The 20,355-nt window shown below is 47.7% G+C and overlaps 1 protein-coding gene across 1 annotated transcript; it reads right to left on the bottom strand.

Annotated features, from left to right (window-relative positions):
* Window positions 1-955: 955 nt before the first annotated feature.
* Window positions 956-18,336, bottom strand: EFHC1 (EF-hand domain containing 1). The gene is made up of 11 exons (XM_017812980.1): window positions 18,095-18,336; window positions 13,068-13,289; window positions 11,130-11,417; window positions 9,295-9,444; window positions 7,711-7,903; window positions 7,189-7,409; window positions 6,340-6,480; window positions 4,954-5,167; window positions 4,464-4,611; window positions 3,487-3,691; window positions 956-1,474 (listed from the first exon to the last, which is right to left on the bottom strand). The coding sequence occupies exons 1-11, from the start codon at window positions 18,281-18,283 to the stop codon at window positions 1,349-1,351; spliced, it is 2,097 nt and encodes a 698-aa protein (XP_017668469.1). The 5' UTR covers window positions 18,284-18,336; the 3' UTR covers window positions 956-1,348.
* Between the last annotated feature and the right edge of the window lie 2,019 nt (window positions 18,337-20,355).

Raw genomic sequence — 20,355 nt, 5'->3', positions numbered from 1 at the left:
CCATGTCCACAACACAGGCAGCTGCTCCGGAGGTCGTTACTTGTGGCTGCCTTCATCACAGGGAGTGGAGGAGAAGGGTATTTGGAGGAGATGATTTATCTGATGTGGTTTAGGCGCATATTTCTTGGTGAGTTAAATTGTATACTTTGTGCAGCTGGCCCGGGATACGACATGACTTGGCTCAGGATTAGGTTACTGTTTTGTAGCATGTGCAGAAAAGAGTTTCAGACTTTGTTTTCTACAGCTCCAGTAATTTCATCCGTAATCTCCTGGTCTCTTGAAGAGTGAGGTGGACCAGAGATACCTGGAGTGATCCTCAGTCAGAGTGATCAGCAGCACAAAACGGGCCCAGAAGGGAAGAGGAGTGACCTTTCTGAACAAGGGGAGCAGGAGGGAGCTGTCATGTGGAGACTCAGCTGTCTGAGGGGAAGTGAGAATCCACAGCACAAAAGCTGGTTTAAAGAAGCATTTTGTTCTAAAGAGCTTTGTTCTCCTCTGCGTGCATGACAGCTGCCTTCTTCTTTTTATTTGTGCTCCATGGCAATACCTGGCAGGTGACATTTGGGGCGATAACATCCCTGCCACATTTACCTTCGTGGAGAGATGAGTAATGTTACTCTAAGTGGAGCACAAGTGTCATAACTCTATTGCTATGCCAACTGCCAGTATTCCCTTTTCCTTGGAGCCCTGCCTGGTGTGATGACAGGCTGCATAAGATGGGTTTAGATGGTATCTCAGTCCTAAAACCATTCTCCCAACCTTTTGTTAAAAATGTGCAGAGCTGCTGTGAGCAGATTTGTGTCCAGACCCCTGCTATCTCCAGATAGCTAAACTCACTACCCCATTTCGAGTAAATCCAAAATGTCACTTTGTGGAGTTTTCCCCCCTCCCTTATTTTAATCCTTAACTATTCCAGCCATTGAGGTAATTCTATTTAAAACAGATTTACTAACACTTTTATAGCAACTGCATTTTTATTGCAATTTTAAAACAATGTAAACTGGCAGTCTTCACTATTTGAGGGTGAAAGGCCCTTTTGACTCTCAAAGAAAACTAGAGTGGTTTTCACTTCAGGCTTCAGAGCTTCAGCTCTCTAAAATACTTTACTAAAAAGTTGAGAGATCAACAGGAGAACCCAACTTTGGTTCTCAGAAATTTTCTTCTGTGAGTTTCATTTCAACATCCAGCAGTTGTGAAGTCGAGTTTGGTGGTGGCCAAAAGGGCAGAGGGAGGTTAGGGAAGAAAAAAGTTAACAAAATAAGGGTGGAATTAACTAGTACTATGGAAAGGGGGAGAGTGAGTGAAGCAAAGGTGAAGACTGGAACATCCTTTTTGAAGCATGAGGTCTTCAAGTCACCTGGGTATTTAACTGCTCGTCTTGTGCTTCAGGTTCTGGGAAAAGATTACTAGGGAAGGCTCGAAGGAAGTCACGGTAGTTTACATAGTCTTCTCCACAGGAACAATAGTCAATGAGCTGTGGGGACAAAAAACAACAAACACCATAAAGAGTTGGAAGAAGCTGCAAAATCGAGGGTTTTTTTTTAGGGGAAAGTGCCCAGAGGTACTGCTTTTGTGTCAGAGCAGGAGATCCTATTTCCCTGTTGGAAGAGCCTTGGTAGTCCTGATTCACAGGTAAACTTAGAATCATAGAATCACTAATGTTAGAAAAGACCTGCAAGATCAAGTCCAACCTTTAGATCATCAAATCCAACCATCTAAGAGTTGGACTTGATGGTCTAAAGGTTGGACTTGTTGATCTAAAGGTCCAAGTCCAACCTTGAATGCCTATAGATGACACTAATCTGTGCAAGAAGAACTAAAGTGTTTGAGTCTAATCTTGATTTCCTTCTGGGCATCACGAGAGTGGCAACAGACCCATAAAAATACAAAGCATGGCCACAGACTTGACACAGGCCATGGGAAATCTTCCAGAAAGCCCTGCCAAAAGTGGGATGGGGGCTGTGTGTCTAACTGTCCCTGTTCCCTGGTGTCACTTTGGTGAGTGCACATGGCATGAAGGGGAGACACAGATAATTGAGCTCGGAGACAGCCCGACTAATGAGCCAGTTCTGGTGTCCGTGCCTGACCCTGCATTGTGTTACAGAGCTATAGCCTTTGAGTGCTTAAGGGGAAGAAAGAGGGCTTTTGTTTCTTTAATTGCATAACTAATCTCCTTCTGACACCCAGGGAGATGGAAAAGGTCTAATATCACAGTTCCTTGAAAGGATTCTTCTTCCCCTTGTCGCCCAGAGACAGATTCACCGGGGTTTGCTCTGGTGTGACTGACAGCTGTGCTCCTCTCCAACCCAGGCAGCAGTTCACACTCTGCCCTGTGTTTAATTTATAGCCCTGCCACGCTCCCGAGGGCTCTGGGAACACTGGTATTAAGATTTCAAGAGAGAAGAGGGATGTTTTTAGTGTGTAAGCCCTAGAATGGGGCTTCAAACATAGAGGTTTAGTCTAAGTTGTCACAGGTTCTCCAGCTAGTTTTAGTCATGTCACTTCCTCTCCCATTCTCAGATGGAGCAGGAAGGACCCACCACACTGTAAATTCCTCAGGGTGGAGGGAGGTCTGATGAACTCTAGCACAGGAAAGCCCTGGGTGCTGGCCAGGGCCTTTATTCATCCACATTCAGAGACACAAATCCCCTGCCCGTGCACCTTTCTAGCCATGGCTGGGATGCTCACACTTGGCTGGTTTAGAAAATTTGTTATTTTAGCAAGGGAACTACTCCCTCTGGTTTCTAGATTTCTCTAAACTCTGAGTCTGCCTTTACTGGCCACTAATCTACTACCTGTTACATGATGCTAAGGAAGCACCCTTGCCAGTCATATTCCTGAAAGGATCCTCCATCCCTGCTGCATGAATTCTTCTCTCAGTTTCCCTCACATTTTCTGCTGTGCAGACTGTGATCTCCACGTGCTGTTGCTCACAGTCCCCAGCTGTGTCAACCAAGTGGTTATGATTCTAATTTCTTTCTCTCTTATTTTTTAATTTTTTGGGACAATACTTAGTTCTTAAACCTTCAATTCAGTTGCTGCAAAATCCAGAATACCTCTAAGCTTTCCTAAGGCCCATTCCCTAAGCACCTCAGTGTCATCTCTACTCAATCCCAACTGTGCTGGACAGACATTCCATAGGTCTGCAGTAGCCTATCCCTGATCTCTATCATGATGTAACACCTCTTCTGCTCATCCAAGACCTGAGCCAGCAGGAATGTTCAGGCTTCACATGACAGTGCAGCCAAACATGGGGGGCAACCTGGGTAACATTTCTTCCCCTTCCTTTGAGGACAGCAATTATTATCTGCTCTAAGACACAGGCTCAGTCCAACAGCTCAAAAGCCTTTCTAAATTGGGACTCTATTGCCCTTTTCTTGAAGCTGTTCCTCTTTGTAGGGTAAAGCAGCTGGTTAGGGTTGGTTTTTATAAGAGATCATTTGGAAGAACTATAGGAGGGAAAGCAGAACACCCCTTCCTCCTGACCTTTTTAAGAAGAATGGTGCTGGTTGGCACTTCCAACCTATCACAAAGGTCCAAAAATATTCCTTTGTCCACGATTCCAGAGCCATCCTTGTCACACTGATGAAATGCCTCATGAAACCTCCTGGTGTTCAAGTAGCTGTGACGGAGCTTCAGCTCTTTCTGAACCTCCTCAATTAAGTCATCCAGGGCCTGCTTGGGGATGTCACTGCAGAAGAAAGGAATAACAGGATTTCATGTAAAAGCTGATTCTGGCAGCCTTACTGTGACACTTGTGTGAACAAGGAGCATTCCCCTGTGTGTTCCACAGTCCTGGGAACTGTGGACAACTCAAGTTTCAAGCAGAGCCCCTGAACTACCATGATATTGCCTCCAAACAACATTCTGAGGGAACATGGTTGTTACTGGGTCACACAAGCTGGGTCCAGACAGCTAAAAAAGAGGTTGTGGTCTAGGCTCTGATGGGCTGATAAACAAAGAAGGAACAATGTCAAAAAAAAAAGACTCCACCAACCACCCACTAAGCCTGCAATGATCAAGTAGCTCAAACTGGCAGCATCTGTTACAGTGAACTGATGCCTTTTGGGAAAAGCTGTCCCCCCCATCCCTGGAAGTGTTCAAAATCAGGCTGTATGGAGCTCTGAGCAACCTGTTCCAGAGAAAAGGTGTCCCAGTCCACAGCAGAGGGGTTGGAACTAGATGAGCTTTAAGGTCCCCTCTAACCCAAACCATTCTGTGATTCCATGATCTGGCTGAAAGTGTCTCTGCTCATGAGCCAGAGCTGTCCCACAAGGGTTTTGGGTCAGCACCAGCCACGACATTTTGTTGTACACACTTCACCCCCTCTGTATGTGTCCAAACACAGGCTCTTGTAGCTGAATAACCAGCAGAGCAGCCAGCCCATGGAGGCTGCTGCAAATGCCCTTAGATGTCAACCCTGAGTGTTGTTTAGCCCCACAACGCCATCCTTTGTAGCCTACTTGTTGACAGTGTCCTTTACTGCCTTCCGTGGGCGAAAATGATCCCTCAGGGATTGCAGTGTTGTTGCAGGGAAACTCTCTGCGTTTCTTTCCAAGTAATTAAGCACATATTCGTCAGCATCAGTGATAACAAACCTGTGGCCAAACACTGGGGAAGAGGCATGAAAGAAAGAAGTGTTACTTGTGTTTCAGCATGGGCAAGTCCCTTCGTCCAGGAGGGAGCATGATTCCTCTCCTGTGGCTGGGCTCAGCTTTGAGCCAGCTCTGCTATTTGTTTCACTTCTTGAAGAAAGAATAGTTTCACTGATTCAAAGATTCAGACATTGACAGTAACAGAATTATATCAGTGTACACCACCTGCTGATCTGGAAGCTCAAATTTGATGAGACCCAGAAGCAACAAATCCTTCAAGCAAAGGAAGGGATATGCACTGTCCATGCAATAAATGTCATATCAGAGCAGAGTATTATCAATCCAGGCTGGATTTTACCTTCAATTGTAGAGCCAATGGTGAAGTCAGAGGGCTGAAAGTATATGGGATCCTCTGGAGTAGACCCTGGCTTGGCAACTCTGGTCCTTTTTAAGTATTTGCCTCCAGGGATGCCAGAGTTTCGGATTGGGGGTTCATAGATGCTGATCGTGTCATCAGAGAGGAAATAAGAGAGGATGAAACGACGATTTCTGTCCTCAGGGACTGGTGATTCCTAAAGCAAAGGTGGTAGGTTTGGAAAAGAACATTTCAACCAGGTTTTCCTTTCCTGGGGTGCTCAGGAGTACCTGGTAACCCACTCATAAGCACCCAGAGCTCACAGCTTTTTTTATTGCTGACTAAACAAAGCTCCTGATGTGCTGACATAGTGTAACAAAGCCTTAGACAGCACTCACTATCTGAATTTCAAAGGTTATGTGCTCTACTCAGGGTAACACCAGCAGAATCTAGGCTGCAGTGACCAAGTATATTCAGTATTTCCACTGACTGAATAATCCAAGAGAAAGGAATATCCTATATGGAATGATTCATCCCAGAGAGGCTGTAAAATTCAGTATTAAAGTTACATTTTTTTCATTCTACTGAGTGCCTGAGAGAGGTTGGTGCTGCTTCAGCTCTTAGTCACAGGAAGTCACTCCCCTGACACATCAGTGGGTTTACTTGCCTCCTTTAAAATTAAGTGGATCTGAACTTGTCAGCTGTGACCTTTAGGGAGCTCCTGCACAATAGGGAAAAGAAACCAGCCCTTATTCACCCAGAGTGTTTGGAGAGGGCAAGCACCACAGGAAATGCCATTGCTACTGCTGGACGTGCCAGAGGCTCCTTGCATAAACCAACTGGAAAGCTGGCACAAAGGCCAGGGCCTGGATGCTCTTGGAAAACACTGGACTCTCCAGCTTCTACGCTGGCACTTGGCTACTCTGCTAGGACAGCTCCTTGCTGGCTGCTGCATCCAGGACTAGCCTGGAGAAGGGCAGGTGCTGGAGCCAGCAGCAGAGACATCAAGCTCTGGCTCATGGCAGCAGTTTCAGGCAGGCAGGGGCACAGTGCCCAGTGCAAGGCTGTTCCAGTCAGGGCCATCTGTCACATGCCGCTGGCAGTGGGAGTTCTTCCATAAATGGCTGTAGGTTTGTGGCATGTCTGGTTGGTACTTTCTGGCCTTGTTTTGTTTTTTTTTCCCTACCTTCTCGTGCTGCTCATTGTCACAGCAAGCACACAGTAACCCCCTGGCATCCCCCGAGGGACACTCGTGCTGGCTTGGGGAACTCTCTTCTCCCTCTGGCACAGAGAAGAATTTGCCAACAGCCTTGTCTGAGCAGGCTGCTCCTCCCACCCTCCTGACTCTACCACACAAGCTGGCATTATTCCACCAAGGAAAGCACTTACCAGGGCCGCCTGGTACCGCAGGACCTTGAGATCATTCTCCAGCATCTTAATAACATCTTTCTGTGGACGCTTCGGAATCAGGCGGAGGCAGTTCTGGAGAGAGTCTTCAGGCATGCCAAAACCATTATGGGGAGGAATTACCTGCATCCAGAGGAGATATCAACCATAAACAGCTGAAACTGAGAAGAAGACAAAGTTTGCAAGGCAGCTTATCAAAACCTGTCTAATTTGGAAGGAAATCTTCAGTCACCAGGTAGCAAGAGCTGTGACAATCTACCCAGTAGAGATGCTACTGGCCTGGTCATGTGTTGGATTTAATGAAAATGTAAGAGGATTAAAAAAATCAGAAAGCCAGGTAATTTCTCTGAATAAAGAGACTATGGCTGTATTATAGAATCATAGAATGATGGAATGGTTTGGGTTGGAAGGGACCTTAAAATCATCTAGTTCCAACTAAACCTTCCTGTGCACAGGAACTCAGCCGTCTATTTGGTTACACTGGTAACCTAATCCCCACCATGTCTATGTTCTAGGCCAATTGACACTCCAAACCATTCCTAGGCTCAGTTTGGGAGGTAACAAGCGCTGTGATCATCTCCAGTAGGCAATCTGGACTTGGCAAAACTGTTTTGGAAAGTGAGGAGAGTTTAGTATTATGACTGCAGCCAGATTTTCATTTTTATATCGATTATGACCATTCTTGCCTTGTCTTCTTTAAATTACTCGCTTTTTTTCTTTAAATTGAACTTGTTTTCTATAGGTTCTCACTAAACTGAACCTCTACTTTATTATAAGAGCTTATGCCAACTACTTCTTTCCTCTCTCCCTTTCAGAAATTGTTTGCAGTACCTGTGGAACTTTTTCGAGTGGTTTCTCACTGATTTGCAGTGGCTGGAAGTCTGTGATCCCAAATTTTTCCCGATAGAAGTTCTGTGTGAACTTGTCACAATCATAGATTAAGAAGGTGCGTCCAAGGAGGGTGATGGTTTTGCCAATAGCAAAATCTATGGGTGAGTACCACTCAAGTACCTCCTCATTAGTGATCTCCAGCACACAGCTTGGGAAGCCCACTAAGGACAATGGAGCAAAAGGAAAAGTAAATTAATCAGGTAGATGTTAACATTTCTAAGTGAAAAGGAATATAAAAGCAAGCTGTATAAATAGCTCCAGGGAGCTGTTGGCACTGCTGTCCTGCTACTGTTTCCCAAAAGATAAAGAATTTAGTGATCACTTAAAGAACTTTGACTATAAAACAGTGACACTTGGAGTGTTCTCAGCCAAGTTTCTCCAGAGGCAGTGTATCTCTGGCACATGGACGTGTCCACCCACCAAGGCACTTTAGCCCAGACAGATGTGCCAATCTAAACCTACTTTTCTTTTCTGCGAGGGTTTTGGGCAAGCGCTGGCGTTTCATCAGGACTGGGAATGGGTCTCTCCCATCGTTTCTACTGTACACTTCCCGAACCTCCACTGTGTCATCTGCCAAGAAGTAATGGATGATGCAACGATGCTGGTCACCAAAAGGGTGGTTTGTGTCATCCCATATGGCGTAGAAGCGAAGGACCTGGGGTGGAGAAAAGAGAAGCAGACAATCACGGATCTGAATCATCTTTTGATGCCAAGAATTCAAACTGCTCACACTGAGATGCTCAAGAGTTCCCCAAGGTCCAGCTCCTGAAGAGGCAGCCCAATAGCCACCAAGGCTAAAATGACAGTAAACTGGAAGGTGTGGCCCAGCTTACATCCACATAGCAAAACTGCCTGTTCCAGTCAAAAAAGGTGGAACACATCCAAAATAGTATCTGGATACAATCCTGGTCTGTGCTAACCCATAGCTGATGGACAGGAGATGTTTGATTGATAGCTGGCCAGAGACAACATGCAGAACTTGGGTTGTATCCCAGCCCTGGTTCATTTTCTAGTATGGATGTAGTCCATAGGGTTCCTTAAACTGTTGCTACATGAAAAGAAGATCCAGAGGAGCAGGGAGGCCAGTGTTAGTCGGCTGTGTGCACAGGGAGAACTCAGTCAGAGCGAGTGGCGGTTTTGTTTGTCTGAAATTGCCTGCTCTGACACCTGGCATCAATGTTTTGGGGGAAGAGAAGAGTGGATGCAGCACAACCATTCGTAATAGAACTGCATCTGGATGCTAAATTCCAGAGGCAGGTGGCTTATCTCATCCCAACAGAAAGCAAGAGAGTAATGGATACTCTGCAATCTAAAAAGGAGCTGGCAAGAGTTTACAAGGCACAAAGCCCAGAAAAAACATAAAAGGTCTTGTTTTTCACTAAAGCCAAGAAAGGAGCAAATGTGGAGTCTCTTCAGCAGACTGAGGTGTTTTAGAATGATGGAGGTTGCAGACTTGGGTTTCAATGGCACATATAGTCTGTAATCACAGAATCATCTAGGCTGGAAAAAAACTCTTAGATCATGGAGTCCAACCTTTGACCAACCTTGACTTTGTCAACTAGATCATGGCACTAAGTGCCACATCCAATTGTTTCTTTAACACCTCCAGGGATGGTGACTCCACCATTTCCCTGGGCAGCCCCTTCCAATGTTTAACAGCCCTTACAATGAAGAAAATATTCCTGATGTCCAACCTGAACCTCCACTGGCACAGCTTGAGGCCGTTTCCTCTCATCCTGTCCCTTGTTTTCTGGGAGCAGAGCTCAACCTCCATCTGGCTCTACTGTTCTGTCAGGGAGTTGCAGAGGGTAAGAAGGACTCCCTGAGCCTCCTTTTCTCCAGGCTGAGCCACCCCAGCTCCCTCAGCTGCTCCTGGTGCTCCAGCCCCTTCCCCAGCTCCTTTCCCTTCCCTGGACATGCTCCAGCCTGAAGTGAGGGGCCCAGAACTGGACACGGGACTGGAGGTGCTTTATGAGTGGGTACTATGGGTAATTCCACAGTATGTGGGTAATCCCACAGTATGTGGGTAATCCCCAGCTCTCTCACCTTTGTGTCGTAGGTCAGGAACTGCCAGAGTGGGTCGGGACCTGCTGGCACAATGGGCTTTTGCACAGGCGTCCGGCGCTGTTCTATGTAAGGATCCGAAACCAATTGCTCTGGAGGGTTCAGTACAATTCCCTGGCTCTCCATGAACACCTAGGAAGGTCATCTGAGGTGTTAATGTGCCGTGAGTTCTGAAGGTAAGAGGTGACTAGAGATTACCGGTGGGCAGAGGTGAGGGAGGTCAGAATACTGCAAGGTCATTCCTCACAGAGAACTCTACTGCAATAGCAAGTACATCAGATGACAAAGATATTTGTTTAAGCTACTTCTTAGCTTTGCTTACCCTTTAATTAATCAGAGCAGTCCTGTCCTCAACATCCTAACTCAGATTTCACCAGAGTACAGTTTTCCTTGGCCTTAGGGTTTTAAATAGAGGATAACTGCCAGTTGGTCTCTTTTATGTAAATGAAAAAAGTTAAATGGGTGTTTAACACAGATGCAGTCAGCCTAAATTTGCAAGAGACTTAGGGCTGTGTCAGACAGTGGAAGTTAGTGTTACCCACACTAGGCCCACCAAGACCTCCCAGGCATGAAGATATGTGTCAGTGTTAGCTTCATTCCATCTTTCAGGAGTACTTTTCCCACAGAAAGAGTGCAATCTGCTTGTTTATGAAGGGCTTTCTTGCTTACCTTGGATGCATGAACAACCTCTAGGGTGTCACTTATGTACTCGCATCACTCACTCAAAACAACCTCTGAAGTCAATGGACTTGTTCCCTTTTTAGCCTTGGGAAGTGGCCCATGAAAATATTCAGCCCAGGAAACACCCATGCAAACTTCTCCAAGGGGGATGTGGGATCCCCCCGAAGACTCACAAGGCAGGTTCACACTTTCAGACTCACTATTTTCCGGTCTGGAGGGTGCAGGTTAATGATAAATAGACTGGTGGCCTGGAGATGTAGACCCATGTAAGCTCATTCCGTGTTTTTCATCAATATTAACATGAGGACCAGCTCTTCATTTGATGTGGGCTGACTTTAATAGTCCTCCAGTTTCAGCACAGCTGGTCCCACAGCCACATATACACCAATTATTACACATGTTTGGGAACATTCCTGGGCATTGAGGCCAACTGGCAAGGAAAAGCCTGGATCTAAACTCTCACAGCTTCCAGAACAGGTTGACTGCACGTAACTCACCTATTGAGAATGGTCCCTGGAGTATTCTAACTCCTGGCCTGGAAGAATAGTAGCTGAGCAGGACTGAGATTATCCTGGGGACAATCTAACAGGATACCAGTGTACTGGTAATTGTTATAACTTGTTATTGGATCATTATTATCTCATTTACTGGCACAGAAATAGCCAGAAATAGAAAAGCAGGCAGTGAGTAAGCTTTTAGAAAGGTCAGTTCATACCATGATTCCCAACCCACAGATCATGGCTTGGCTGTGGATGGGTGCAGAGTTATTGATTTTATTCCTTTCCCCTGCCCTTAACAGAGGAATATTAAATCAGAAAAGAGTTAGGATCCCTAATTTCCTTCTCATGTATGCACAATGTTTCTGCACACAGAGATGAATCGGAATTTGTACTGCAAGAAGTCCTGAGGACAAGAGGTGGATTCCCAGCAGTCCTGGGGCTAAAGTACCGAGCAGTTCACATGCCCTCAGCAAATATCATACATTGAACTCTGCATTGGCCTGAAGAAAGAAATCTACACAAAAAGCAAAATGAAAGACTGTGAGCTACAGATGCAAGCTGCTGGACTCTAACAGGTCTGTCCACCTGTAATTCCCAGGATTCTTTCTGTCAGTGTTCTCTCTTCCAGCAACCCACCTTGGTGAAGGAGTCGCAGTCGACTAAGCGGTACGTCCTGCCGTACATGGTGATGTTCGTGGCCAGATTCAGGTCCTTCCAGTGGTAATAATCCCCCTGGTCATTCTTGGGCACCCGGTGGCGTCTCATAAGTTTGCCCTGAATGAGCCCAGAGTTCTTCACCACAGGCTCTATGACACACATGCTGTCGTCTTCCAGGTAGTAGTAGATGCCCACTTGGCGGATCCGGTAATGCTCCTCTGCAGAGGTAAGAACTTCTTCCTTGAAATAGGCATCGAACTTCAAAACCTGCCCAAGGGACAACATAACAGAGGGAGAGAGAAAGAAACAATTTGAACACTGTGATTAGTCTATTAAGAGCAATAATTTATTTTTAATTTGCTCTGGCAGTGCAAAGTTACTGGATTGTGTTCTACAAAATCATCAAACACAACTGAGGCCAAATCTGTGAGCGATGGCAGAGGCACCATGAGGGCTTTTATCAAGACCTGCCTTTGACAAATTTGATGTGCATGGGACTGGTGTAAAAATACAACCTTTTCCCTACTCCTCCTTAATCACATGCTTTTTTCACTTTCTGCCAGGTGCTTGGCTGTTGACAGTAATTTACTTTACTGACATACGTTATTCTTTATTTGTCAGCTTTACAGCCCCTGATTTAGGGAAGAGATTTTAAAATCTGCATGGCTCATCATTTCAAGGCCGGGTCAGATGGGGCTCTGAGCAACCTGGTCTAGTGGAAGGTGTCCCTGCCCATGGCAGGAGGGTAGGAACAAGGGGATCTTTAAGTCCCTTCCAACCCAAACTATTCCACGATTGTATGATCTGAAGTCACATCTATTCAGCACTGACAGCAAAGCCTGATCTGTGCTGGGGAAGCAAGGAAATTAATCAGCCAGTCCCTGTGCTTGGCAGAAGTAGGAGGAGTATTCTCTCCAAGATCATTCAATGCCCCTAAGAGGATGTAGGTGGCCAATCAGGCCTTGCATACCCAGGCTACATCAGCACAGAGGCCTGGATAATGAAGGGATGATAAAGCCAGCAAGTTCCTACCAGTCAGCAAAGTGCCCCACAAGGGACCAGGATGCCCCCAGCAGCACTGGGGTCCCTGATGCTCCTCTGGCTTGAAGGAAGGGGCAGAGAAGGATCTGACAGAATAAACAGCAATGTATACATCACTCTGAAGGAACAGCCTCAGTAATTAACACGGCACATCTGTTCCCCAGCCTGTCTCACAGACAGGCTGAGGGTTGGCTGGCTCCAGACTGCTCCAGACTGCACTCCCTGGCAGTGTGTGGAGCCCTGCACGTGTCGAGCTCCGGGAGCCTTGCACAGAGCTCTGCAGCCACTGCTCTGTCCGTGGCTGCCAATTGCAGGACGGGACACTGAAGAATTTAAAATCAAGGATCAGCTCAGGACTGCCCCGAACAGACACAGAGCCACCTCCTAGTCCAATATGATCACCAGGATGTAACTCAGGAAGTACTAATGGCGCAGCACAGGCTGGGACACGCTGTGATGACCAATACAAGCATAAATAGATAGACCACAGTCAGACTATCAGAGTCCCCACTGCAGGCTGATGTTTCCAGTTAAAGCTCAGTTGCAATCTCAGTACAGTTTTGGAAACACAAAAAGCCAAGGCTGTGGCTTACAGAGCAAAAGTTATAAACTGGAGCTTTTCAGAGTTAATCAAAATCTCTTTTCCAACCCTGCTGGAAATGCTGGAGTATAACTTGCAGGGAATGTCTTACATCGTTTACGTATTATAATCCTCCTCTCTAGCAAAGAAAGCCTCTTTCAGTCTGGGGTTCAGCTGTCTCTGACTAAGGGCTGTGGCATCTGAAAACTGCTGCACACAGTCTTGTGAACCCTGGAGCCGAGTGTTTGTGTCTCCGAATTTGGCCAGTGATATTCCTGGAATAAGCTTCTTTATACCTGTTTGTCAAAAGCCACGTATGACGGCATGAAGGGTGGAGGTGGAGACTTCTTGGCTGGCCCGTAGGTCAGGGTGGGTCCCTTTGTGCATAAATCATCCAGCTGATCTTGAGAGAGCAGATTTGGGAAGATTGTCTCCCCGCCAATCCCCTCCCTTGGCAGCTGGGAAAAGGCATATCCATTTCTGAAGCCCAGTGTGTGGGACCGATGAAAAGATGTTCTCTGTGGAAAAAAATCCAGCTGTCAAAATACTGCATGAACTGAGTAGATACAGCTACTGAAAGCACAGAAAACCACTCTCTCTCCCCTACCCCCAGCATTTTATTATAAACTACTGCAGCAGCTATTTAAAATCAAATTTTACGCTTAGATCAAGGAGGCTGAAAAAACAGTAAGTGGCTGGATGTAAAAAGTATGAGAGTGGACTCAAATCCTAACACTCTCACAGATTCCCCAAGAACTGAAATCAATGAATTTCCCTATTGCCACCATACTCAGTGCCTAGAATGGGGTGTCAGCACTTTATGTGGTATTATATCACAAACCTTTTGTTCCCTACCCTGTTTTTCAGCAGTACAGGGCACCATGGGACCTCAGTTACTGCCTTATGGTGCTCCCTTGACTGTTGTGCACTCTCTGTGTATTCTGTTGTTATTTATTTTGTTAACCCTCTCCTGGGCATGATACAGGATTTTCTTTACTGGGCTAAATCTTGGTGTGTCATGCTCACAGAACTGCAATTATGAAACCTACTAAAGCACATTAGTTGTTTTATCACCTCTCTCCACAGTCACAGAATCACAGAACAGCTTGATTTGGAAGAGACTTTTAAAGGTCATCTGGTCCAACCCCCTGCCATGGGCAGGGACACCTTCCACTATCCCAGGTTGCTCCAAGCCCCGTCCAACCTGGCCTTGAACTTCCAGGGATAGCACAGCCACAGCTTCTCTGGGTAACCTGTACCCGTGTTTTACCACCCTCACTGCAAAAAACTTCTTCCTTACACCTAATCTAAATTGACTCTCTTTTAGCTTAAAACCATCATCCCTTGTCCTAGTGGTACAGGCCCTACTAAAAGGTTTGTCCTCATCTGTCTTGTGGACCCTTTAGGCACTGGAAGGGGCTCTAAGGTCTCCATGGAGCCTTCTTTTCTCCAGGTGAACACCCCCAGCTCTCGCAACCCGTCTCTAGAGCAGAGGGGCTCCAGCCCTCGGAGCAATTCTTTGGCCTCCTCTGGATTCTCTCCAGCAGCTCCAAGTCCTTCTGCTGTTGTTCCCCAGGGCTGGAGGCAGCTCTGCAGGTGGGGTCTCATCTGAGGGGGTAGAGGGGCAGAATCCCCCTCTCCCCTGCTGCCCATGCTGTGGGATGAGCCCAGGACATGGGGGGGTTTCTGGGCTAGGAGTGCCCATGCACCGGGGCAGGTCCAGCCTCCCACCCACCAGAATCCAAAGTCCTTCTCCCCAGACTCAATCAGAGCTGTGAGTAGGACTTGATCTCTGTCAGCCAGTCCTGCTCTTCACTACTGAAAAGTAGGTTCAGACCTGAGTGCCATCAAGCCATTCCACTTGCTGTAGAATTCACCACACCTGGTACATCACCTGCACTCCTGAAAGCCTGGCTGGTCCCACTGGGCTTTCAACACTTCATGCTCCAGAGAAAGCAGGAGAAATTATGAGTCTTTGACAATAAAACCTCTTGACTGTTGCCAAATAAAACAGAGTTGTATGCATTTCTAGTGCTGAAAGAACAAGTTTCAGCTCCTTTTCCAGCCCCAGACTTGCACTCAGTCCAACCTCAGGCATGTGAAACACTTCTTCTCCACCCCCTACCTCACCCCTCATGGTTAAGCCTCTAATCTTATTTATATCTTCAAGGCCCCACTTGAATTTCACATAATTCCTTGTTTTCTCTTTAACCTGCTACTACAGATCTTGCAATGGAGAGAGCAGTGAGGAAAACAGGTTCAGGTGAAAATAACAGTTGACTAAAGACACGTTAGCACAACATCTTACAAACTGCCACAGAACTGCCATTTCCTTCTGTTAAATACATCCAGAGGGAAAGCTGTGGGGAAAATATTCAAGGAAAACCAGGAAGTTTGTCTTTCATTTGAGCAATATCAGTGTTTGCCAGAAGTGCACAGGCTTTTAAGGGCCCACAGTTGCCTAAAAAAAAACACCTCATAGAGACACTAGGCTCCTGGAGTGGATAAGCTCTCCCAAGTGAGCCTTGGATGCCAGATAACATCTCACAGGATCAGGTGACTAATGGAAATTTAAAAGGGAAAACCCAGAATGTAAACTCCTAATCCCAGTAGCTGCCAGTCCCTATCTGAAGAAATTGCACTGAATTAAGTCCTACTTTTTGCCAAGTCTATAACACTTCACACAAACACCAGTCTCTCTCCCAGTGTCTGTGTTTCCCTGTCCCATGAGCACTAAGCAATAATAACACTGTTTATTTGATCACAGAGGTTTCCTTCAACACCTCTCAGCATTCATTGGAAAACAAGTGTTGTGATGCCCATTTTAGAGACTGGAAAATTGCAGATTTCCGAGACGTTATAAATGATCTCAGGGAAATAGTATTATTATCTGATAATAATTCTGAGATGACCTTTATTACTGCATGGTTATTTGTTATGAGTAAATGACTCCAGTAACTGTTGGAAAACTCAGTTGTCAAAGACTGAGGCCAGACTTGGAGCAAGCTGGTCTATGGAAAGTGTCCCTGCCCATGGCAGGGGGTTGGAATGAGATGATCTTTAAGGTCCCTTCCAACCCAAACCATTCCATGATTCTATGATAAGTAATTTTTATATATGAAGCTGAATGCAGCCAGGAATATTTCCCTGTCAGAGATGCTCTCCAAGGAGCCTGTAAATCCTTGGTGTGCCCAAACCAGGCATGAAATAACCCCCTTTTGGACATTTTGTGGGATGTTTTTGTGCATCCAAGAAGTAAATGGGAGTACTCAGGGAGTATTAGTTCTCTCATCTCAAGAGGACATTGGGAAGATTTGGGGTTATCAGGTCCTTAGTGTGTGGGTCACTGGGAATGGGGAAAAGGAGAGGTTGCCTCCTCATTTAGGTATCAAGTGCAGGGGATGAGGATGAGACTGTTTATTCCAGGGAATCTGGGAGCACCTCCTTGGGATGATCCTGGAGGCTGTGGTGGTATCAGTTCTGTGGTGGGATACCAGTTCTCTCATCAGGTTATCAGGTTCCAGACCTGGACTACCAAAGATTCAGTTCTCCAGGCAATACCAGGAGAGCATTTTTGAAAGTATCAGATGTTTGGAGGAGGGAGTTTCAGGAGGGTGTTGACTGACCAGGAGATTGGTGACTTTAGGGCATATCTGTCCCTTTAAGGGGGGTGGGTGGATGCAGGACACAGTAATATTGGGATGATTTGAGAGATTAATTCCTAGAGGAGGACTGCTTGAAGTTTGGACAGTGTGTGTTCTCCTGGGTATTTCCAGATGAGTGGGTATCAGGTGAATTTAAGGGTCCTGGTTCAGGGCAGTATCACAATGAGTTGAAGGTTCAAACACATTCCTTTGGGGAAACTGAGATGGTTCAGAGAAACAGCAGTTTTCCCGAGGGAATCAGGTTTCAAGACTGTAAAGTGAGTTTGGGGATTTCCCTTGGGGTATCACATGAACTGGTCAGAGAATTATTGGATGGATTCAGGGGGACTGGATTTCCATGGGGTGAGTTTGCAGACAGCAGTTCTGCAGTTATGGAAGAAGCTTTTGGAATCTCAAATGAGGCTGGTGTGTGTGTGTGTCCCTCCCCAAAGCTATCAGAACAAATTCAGGGTTATAAGATGGGTACGTGATGCAATGGATTCCTAGGGGACAAGATTAAAAGCACCAAGACCCCTGGAACACACCTGCAATTACAAGGGAGATTGGGAGAACTTAGGGAGTACCAGATCAGCTGTGAACGGGCTCAGGGAATACCAAGCGGGTTTAGAGCATTCGGGTCCCCCAGAAGTGAGTTCAGCAGGGATCTGTGGGCTTTGGGAAACACCAAGTTCCTTGGGGAGAGTTCAGTGGATATTAGGCCTGCTCGGGAGCATCAAATGAGGTTACAGGGCACCACTTTCCTTGAGGGCCACATCACAGGGTACCAGGGTCTGGTCAGTTTGAGGGATACCACGTTCTCAGGACATGGGTTCACACAACACCAAGTTGCCTCAGGGATATTTGGTGAATTCAGGAGGTACCAGGTCTTTCCAGGGAATTACAGGGTGGTCTGAGGAACAGGATGTTCCCTTGGCATGGGTTCAGGGGGTAACACGTCCCCTCTACTCTGCTCTTGTGAGACCCCACCTGCAGTGCTGCATCCAGCTCTGGGGCCCCTAGCACAAGGAGGATGTGGAGCTGCTGGAGTGAGTCCAGAGGAAGCCACAGAGATGCTCCAAGAGCTGGAGCCCCTCTGCTTTGGAGACAGGCTGGCACAGGTGGGGGTGTTCACCTGGAGAAGAGAAGGCTCCAGGGAGACCTTAGAGCCCCTTCTAGCGCCTAAACGTGCTCCAAGAGAGCCAGGGAGGGATTTTGGACAAGGACCTGGAAGGACAGGAAAAAGGAGAATGGGTTCCCACTGCCAGGGGGCAGGGTTAGATGGGATATTGGGAAGGAATTGTTGGCTGCGAGGGTGGTGAGGCCCTGGGGCAGGTTGTCCAGAGAAGCTGTGGCTGCTCCATCCCTGGAAGTGTCCAAGGCCAGGCTGAATGGGGCTTGGAGCAACCAAGTGGAAGGTGTCCCTGCCCATGCCAGGGGATTCGAACCAGGTGATCTTTGAGGTCCCTTCCAACCCCAACTATTCCATGATTCCATGAATATTAGTTGACTTCAGGGATACTAGGTGTCCAGGGGAATTAGGAGGGTCTGAGGCAGTACCACATTCCCAGGGGGTGTCTTCAGGGGCCATGAGGTCCCCCGACGAGTCTCGGGCGCCCCTGGTCGAGAGGAGTCCCTGGGACGGGGGAACGGCGGAGGGGACAGCGGGCGGGCGCGCTCACCGTGGGGTCCCTGACGGCACAGCCGGGGAGGAAGGGCAGACCCGGCCCCGGCCCCGGTCCCGGTCCCAGGGCCGGTACCGGTGCTGGTCCCGGTCCCGATCCTGATTCCAGTCCGGGTCCTAGTCCTGGTCCTAATTCCGTTCCCGATCCCGGTCCCGGCCCTGATCCCGTTGCCGGTCCCGCGCTCATGGCGGCGCTCCCGGCCCGGCCCCGCCGACGCGTCTCCACGGCAACCGCCGGGGCGCTCAGTGCGCATGCGCGGGCCCTTCCGCGCGCCTCACTCCGCGCCTGCGCAGTTAGCGCCACGGTCCGCGGGGCGGCGGTGGAGGGGTCGGACCGTCCTTACGCGGTACCGGGCGGGCGGTTCGGCCCCCGCAGTGTGGAAATAAGGACACAGAACGCGTTAATCCTCTTTTACTTGGGATTTTCCCCTCACCGCGTCCTCATAACCTCCCCACAGTCTCCTCACAGCCCCTCACACCCCCTTCAAAGTCCACTCATAGCCCCTCATAGCCCCCTCACATCCCACCTTATATCCCCCCAAAAGCCTCTCACATCCCCCTCACATCCCACTCACAGCCCCCCACGGCCCCCTCAAAGCCCCTCACAGACCCCACAGCCCCTCACAGGCCCTATATCCCATCAGAGCTTCTCACAGCCCCTCATAGGCCCCATATCCCCTCTCAGCCTCTCACAGCCTCTCACAGCCTCATAGCCCCCCACAGCCCCCCACAGCCCCCTCACATTGAAATATCTTGGACTCTAAAATGGGTGGTGGCATCCAGGCTACTTTTTTGGGAAGTTTTCCCTGCCCCGTGCAGTGGCCACGGTGAGGAGTAGCCATGGAGGGTCAAATCCATACCTAGAGTGCTTGAAACATTTTAACAGAAGCCGTCATGCTGGTTTATTATGTATATAGTAGGTATATGAGCTGTGCAATAGTGGGGGCTTAATATGTAGCACTGATATAATCCCTCTCTTTCAAACATGATTTTTATCTCTGAAGGAAGGGGCAAAAACAAGCAGCAGGGAGACCAGCAAGGAAAAGGTGGTTGTGCAAAAGCACTCCCAAATGCAAGAGAGAAAAGAGAGCTAAATCCATTACCATGGAAGAGCAAAGTTGCGTGTTGCCCAAAGAAGTTGTGGATTTCCCATCCCTGAAGTGTTCGAGGTCAGGTTGGATGTGGCTTGAGCAACCTGGTCTAGTGGAAGGTGTCCCTGCCCATGGCAGGGGGGTTGGAATGAGATGATCTTTAAGGTCACTTCCAACCCAAACCATTCCATGATTCTGTGATTCTATGGAAAAAAAAAAAAAAAAAAGAAGAGGTTTTTTGTGTGTCTTTCTCTTGTTCTCTTTATCAGCAGTACACAAGACGAGCCAGGCTGCGATCCAAGGGCAGGCAGCAGATCGAGGGTTTTGTAAGCAGAAGTTAAGCGGGGAGAAATGCAGCCAGACCGTCTGTCTGAGCACGGTGTGGGAGAGAGAAGAAAGCCAGCCGGTGGGAGATAAAGAATGAGGCTGATGAGCTTAGAAAGGAAAATAATGGATTGGAGGCCAAGCAGCGCTGGAAGGGTTGGATCTGGAAGACAGCAAAGCTGCTGGTGCGATGGCTGACTCAGAGGCAGGTGCTGGGACTGAGCATTTGCTCTGATTTTCTCATGATGCGATATCCAGGCAGTGTTTAGCAGGGAGCAAGGCCTTGCTCAGAGAAGAAAACTTGCCTTCGTGTGCCAGGGATCATCCCTGAGGAGAGTGACATCAAGTTTGTGACAAGGCTGTGTGTCACAGTGCCCCTGCACAGACTGTAATGATGATGGGCTGGGAGAGCTGGGGATGTTCAGCGTGGGGAAGAGAAGGCTCCAGGGAGACCTTAGAGCCCCTTCCAGTGCCTAAATAGGCTCCAAGAGAGCCAAAAAGGGATTATTTACAAGGGTATCTGGTGATAGGACAAGGGACAATGGTTTTAAACTGACAGAGGGCAGGTTTGAATTAGGTATCAGGAATAAATTCTTCACCTGTGAGGGTGGTGAGGCCCTGGCACAGGTTGCCCAGAGAAGCTGTGGCTGCCCCATTCATGAAAGTGTTCCAGGCCAGGTTGGACAGGGCTTGGAGCAACCTGGGATAGTGGAAGGTGTCCCTGCCCATGGCAGGGGCTTGGAACTAGATGAGCTCTAAGGTCTCTTCCAGCTCAAACCATTCTGTGATTCCATGAAAGGAAGCTTAAGGAAAACCATAGCAGAAGCTGGTATTTTCTTAGGAA

Source organism: Lepidothrix coronata, unplaced genomic scaffold, assembly GCF_001604755.1.
Source record: "Lepidothrix coronata isolate B3197 unplaced genomic scaffold, Lepidothrix_coronata-1.0 Scaffold39, whole genome shotgun sequence".
In the NCBI taxonomy this organism is placed as follows: domain Eukaryota; kingdom Metazoa; phylum Chordata; class Aves; order Passeriformes; family Pipridae; genus Lepidothrix; species Lepidothrix coronata.
Note: the sequence above shows the minus strand (reverse complement) of the source record. Positions and strands in the feature narration are given on the sequence as shown.

What these genes read in the sequence shown, in the direction of transcription:
- EFHC1 (XM_017812980.1), bottom strand. Translation starts at nt 18,283, where the DNA reads ATGAGCGCGGGACCGGCAACGGGATCAGGGCCGGGACCGGGATCGGGA. An exon ending in ACGTGGCTTTTGACAAACAG is followed by an intron (nt 11,418 to 13,067) that starts GTATAAAGAAGC and finishes TCCCTTGGGCAG; the next exon opens with GTTTTGAAGTTCGATGCCTA. An exon ending in CACTCGAAAAAGTTCCACAG is followed by an intron (nt 6,481 to 7,188) that starts GTACTGCAAACA and finishes CTCTGGATGCAG; the next exon opens with GTAATTCCTCCCCATAATGG.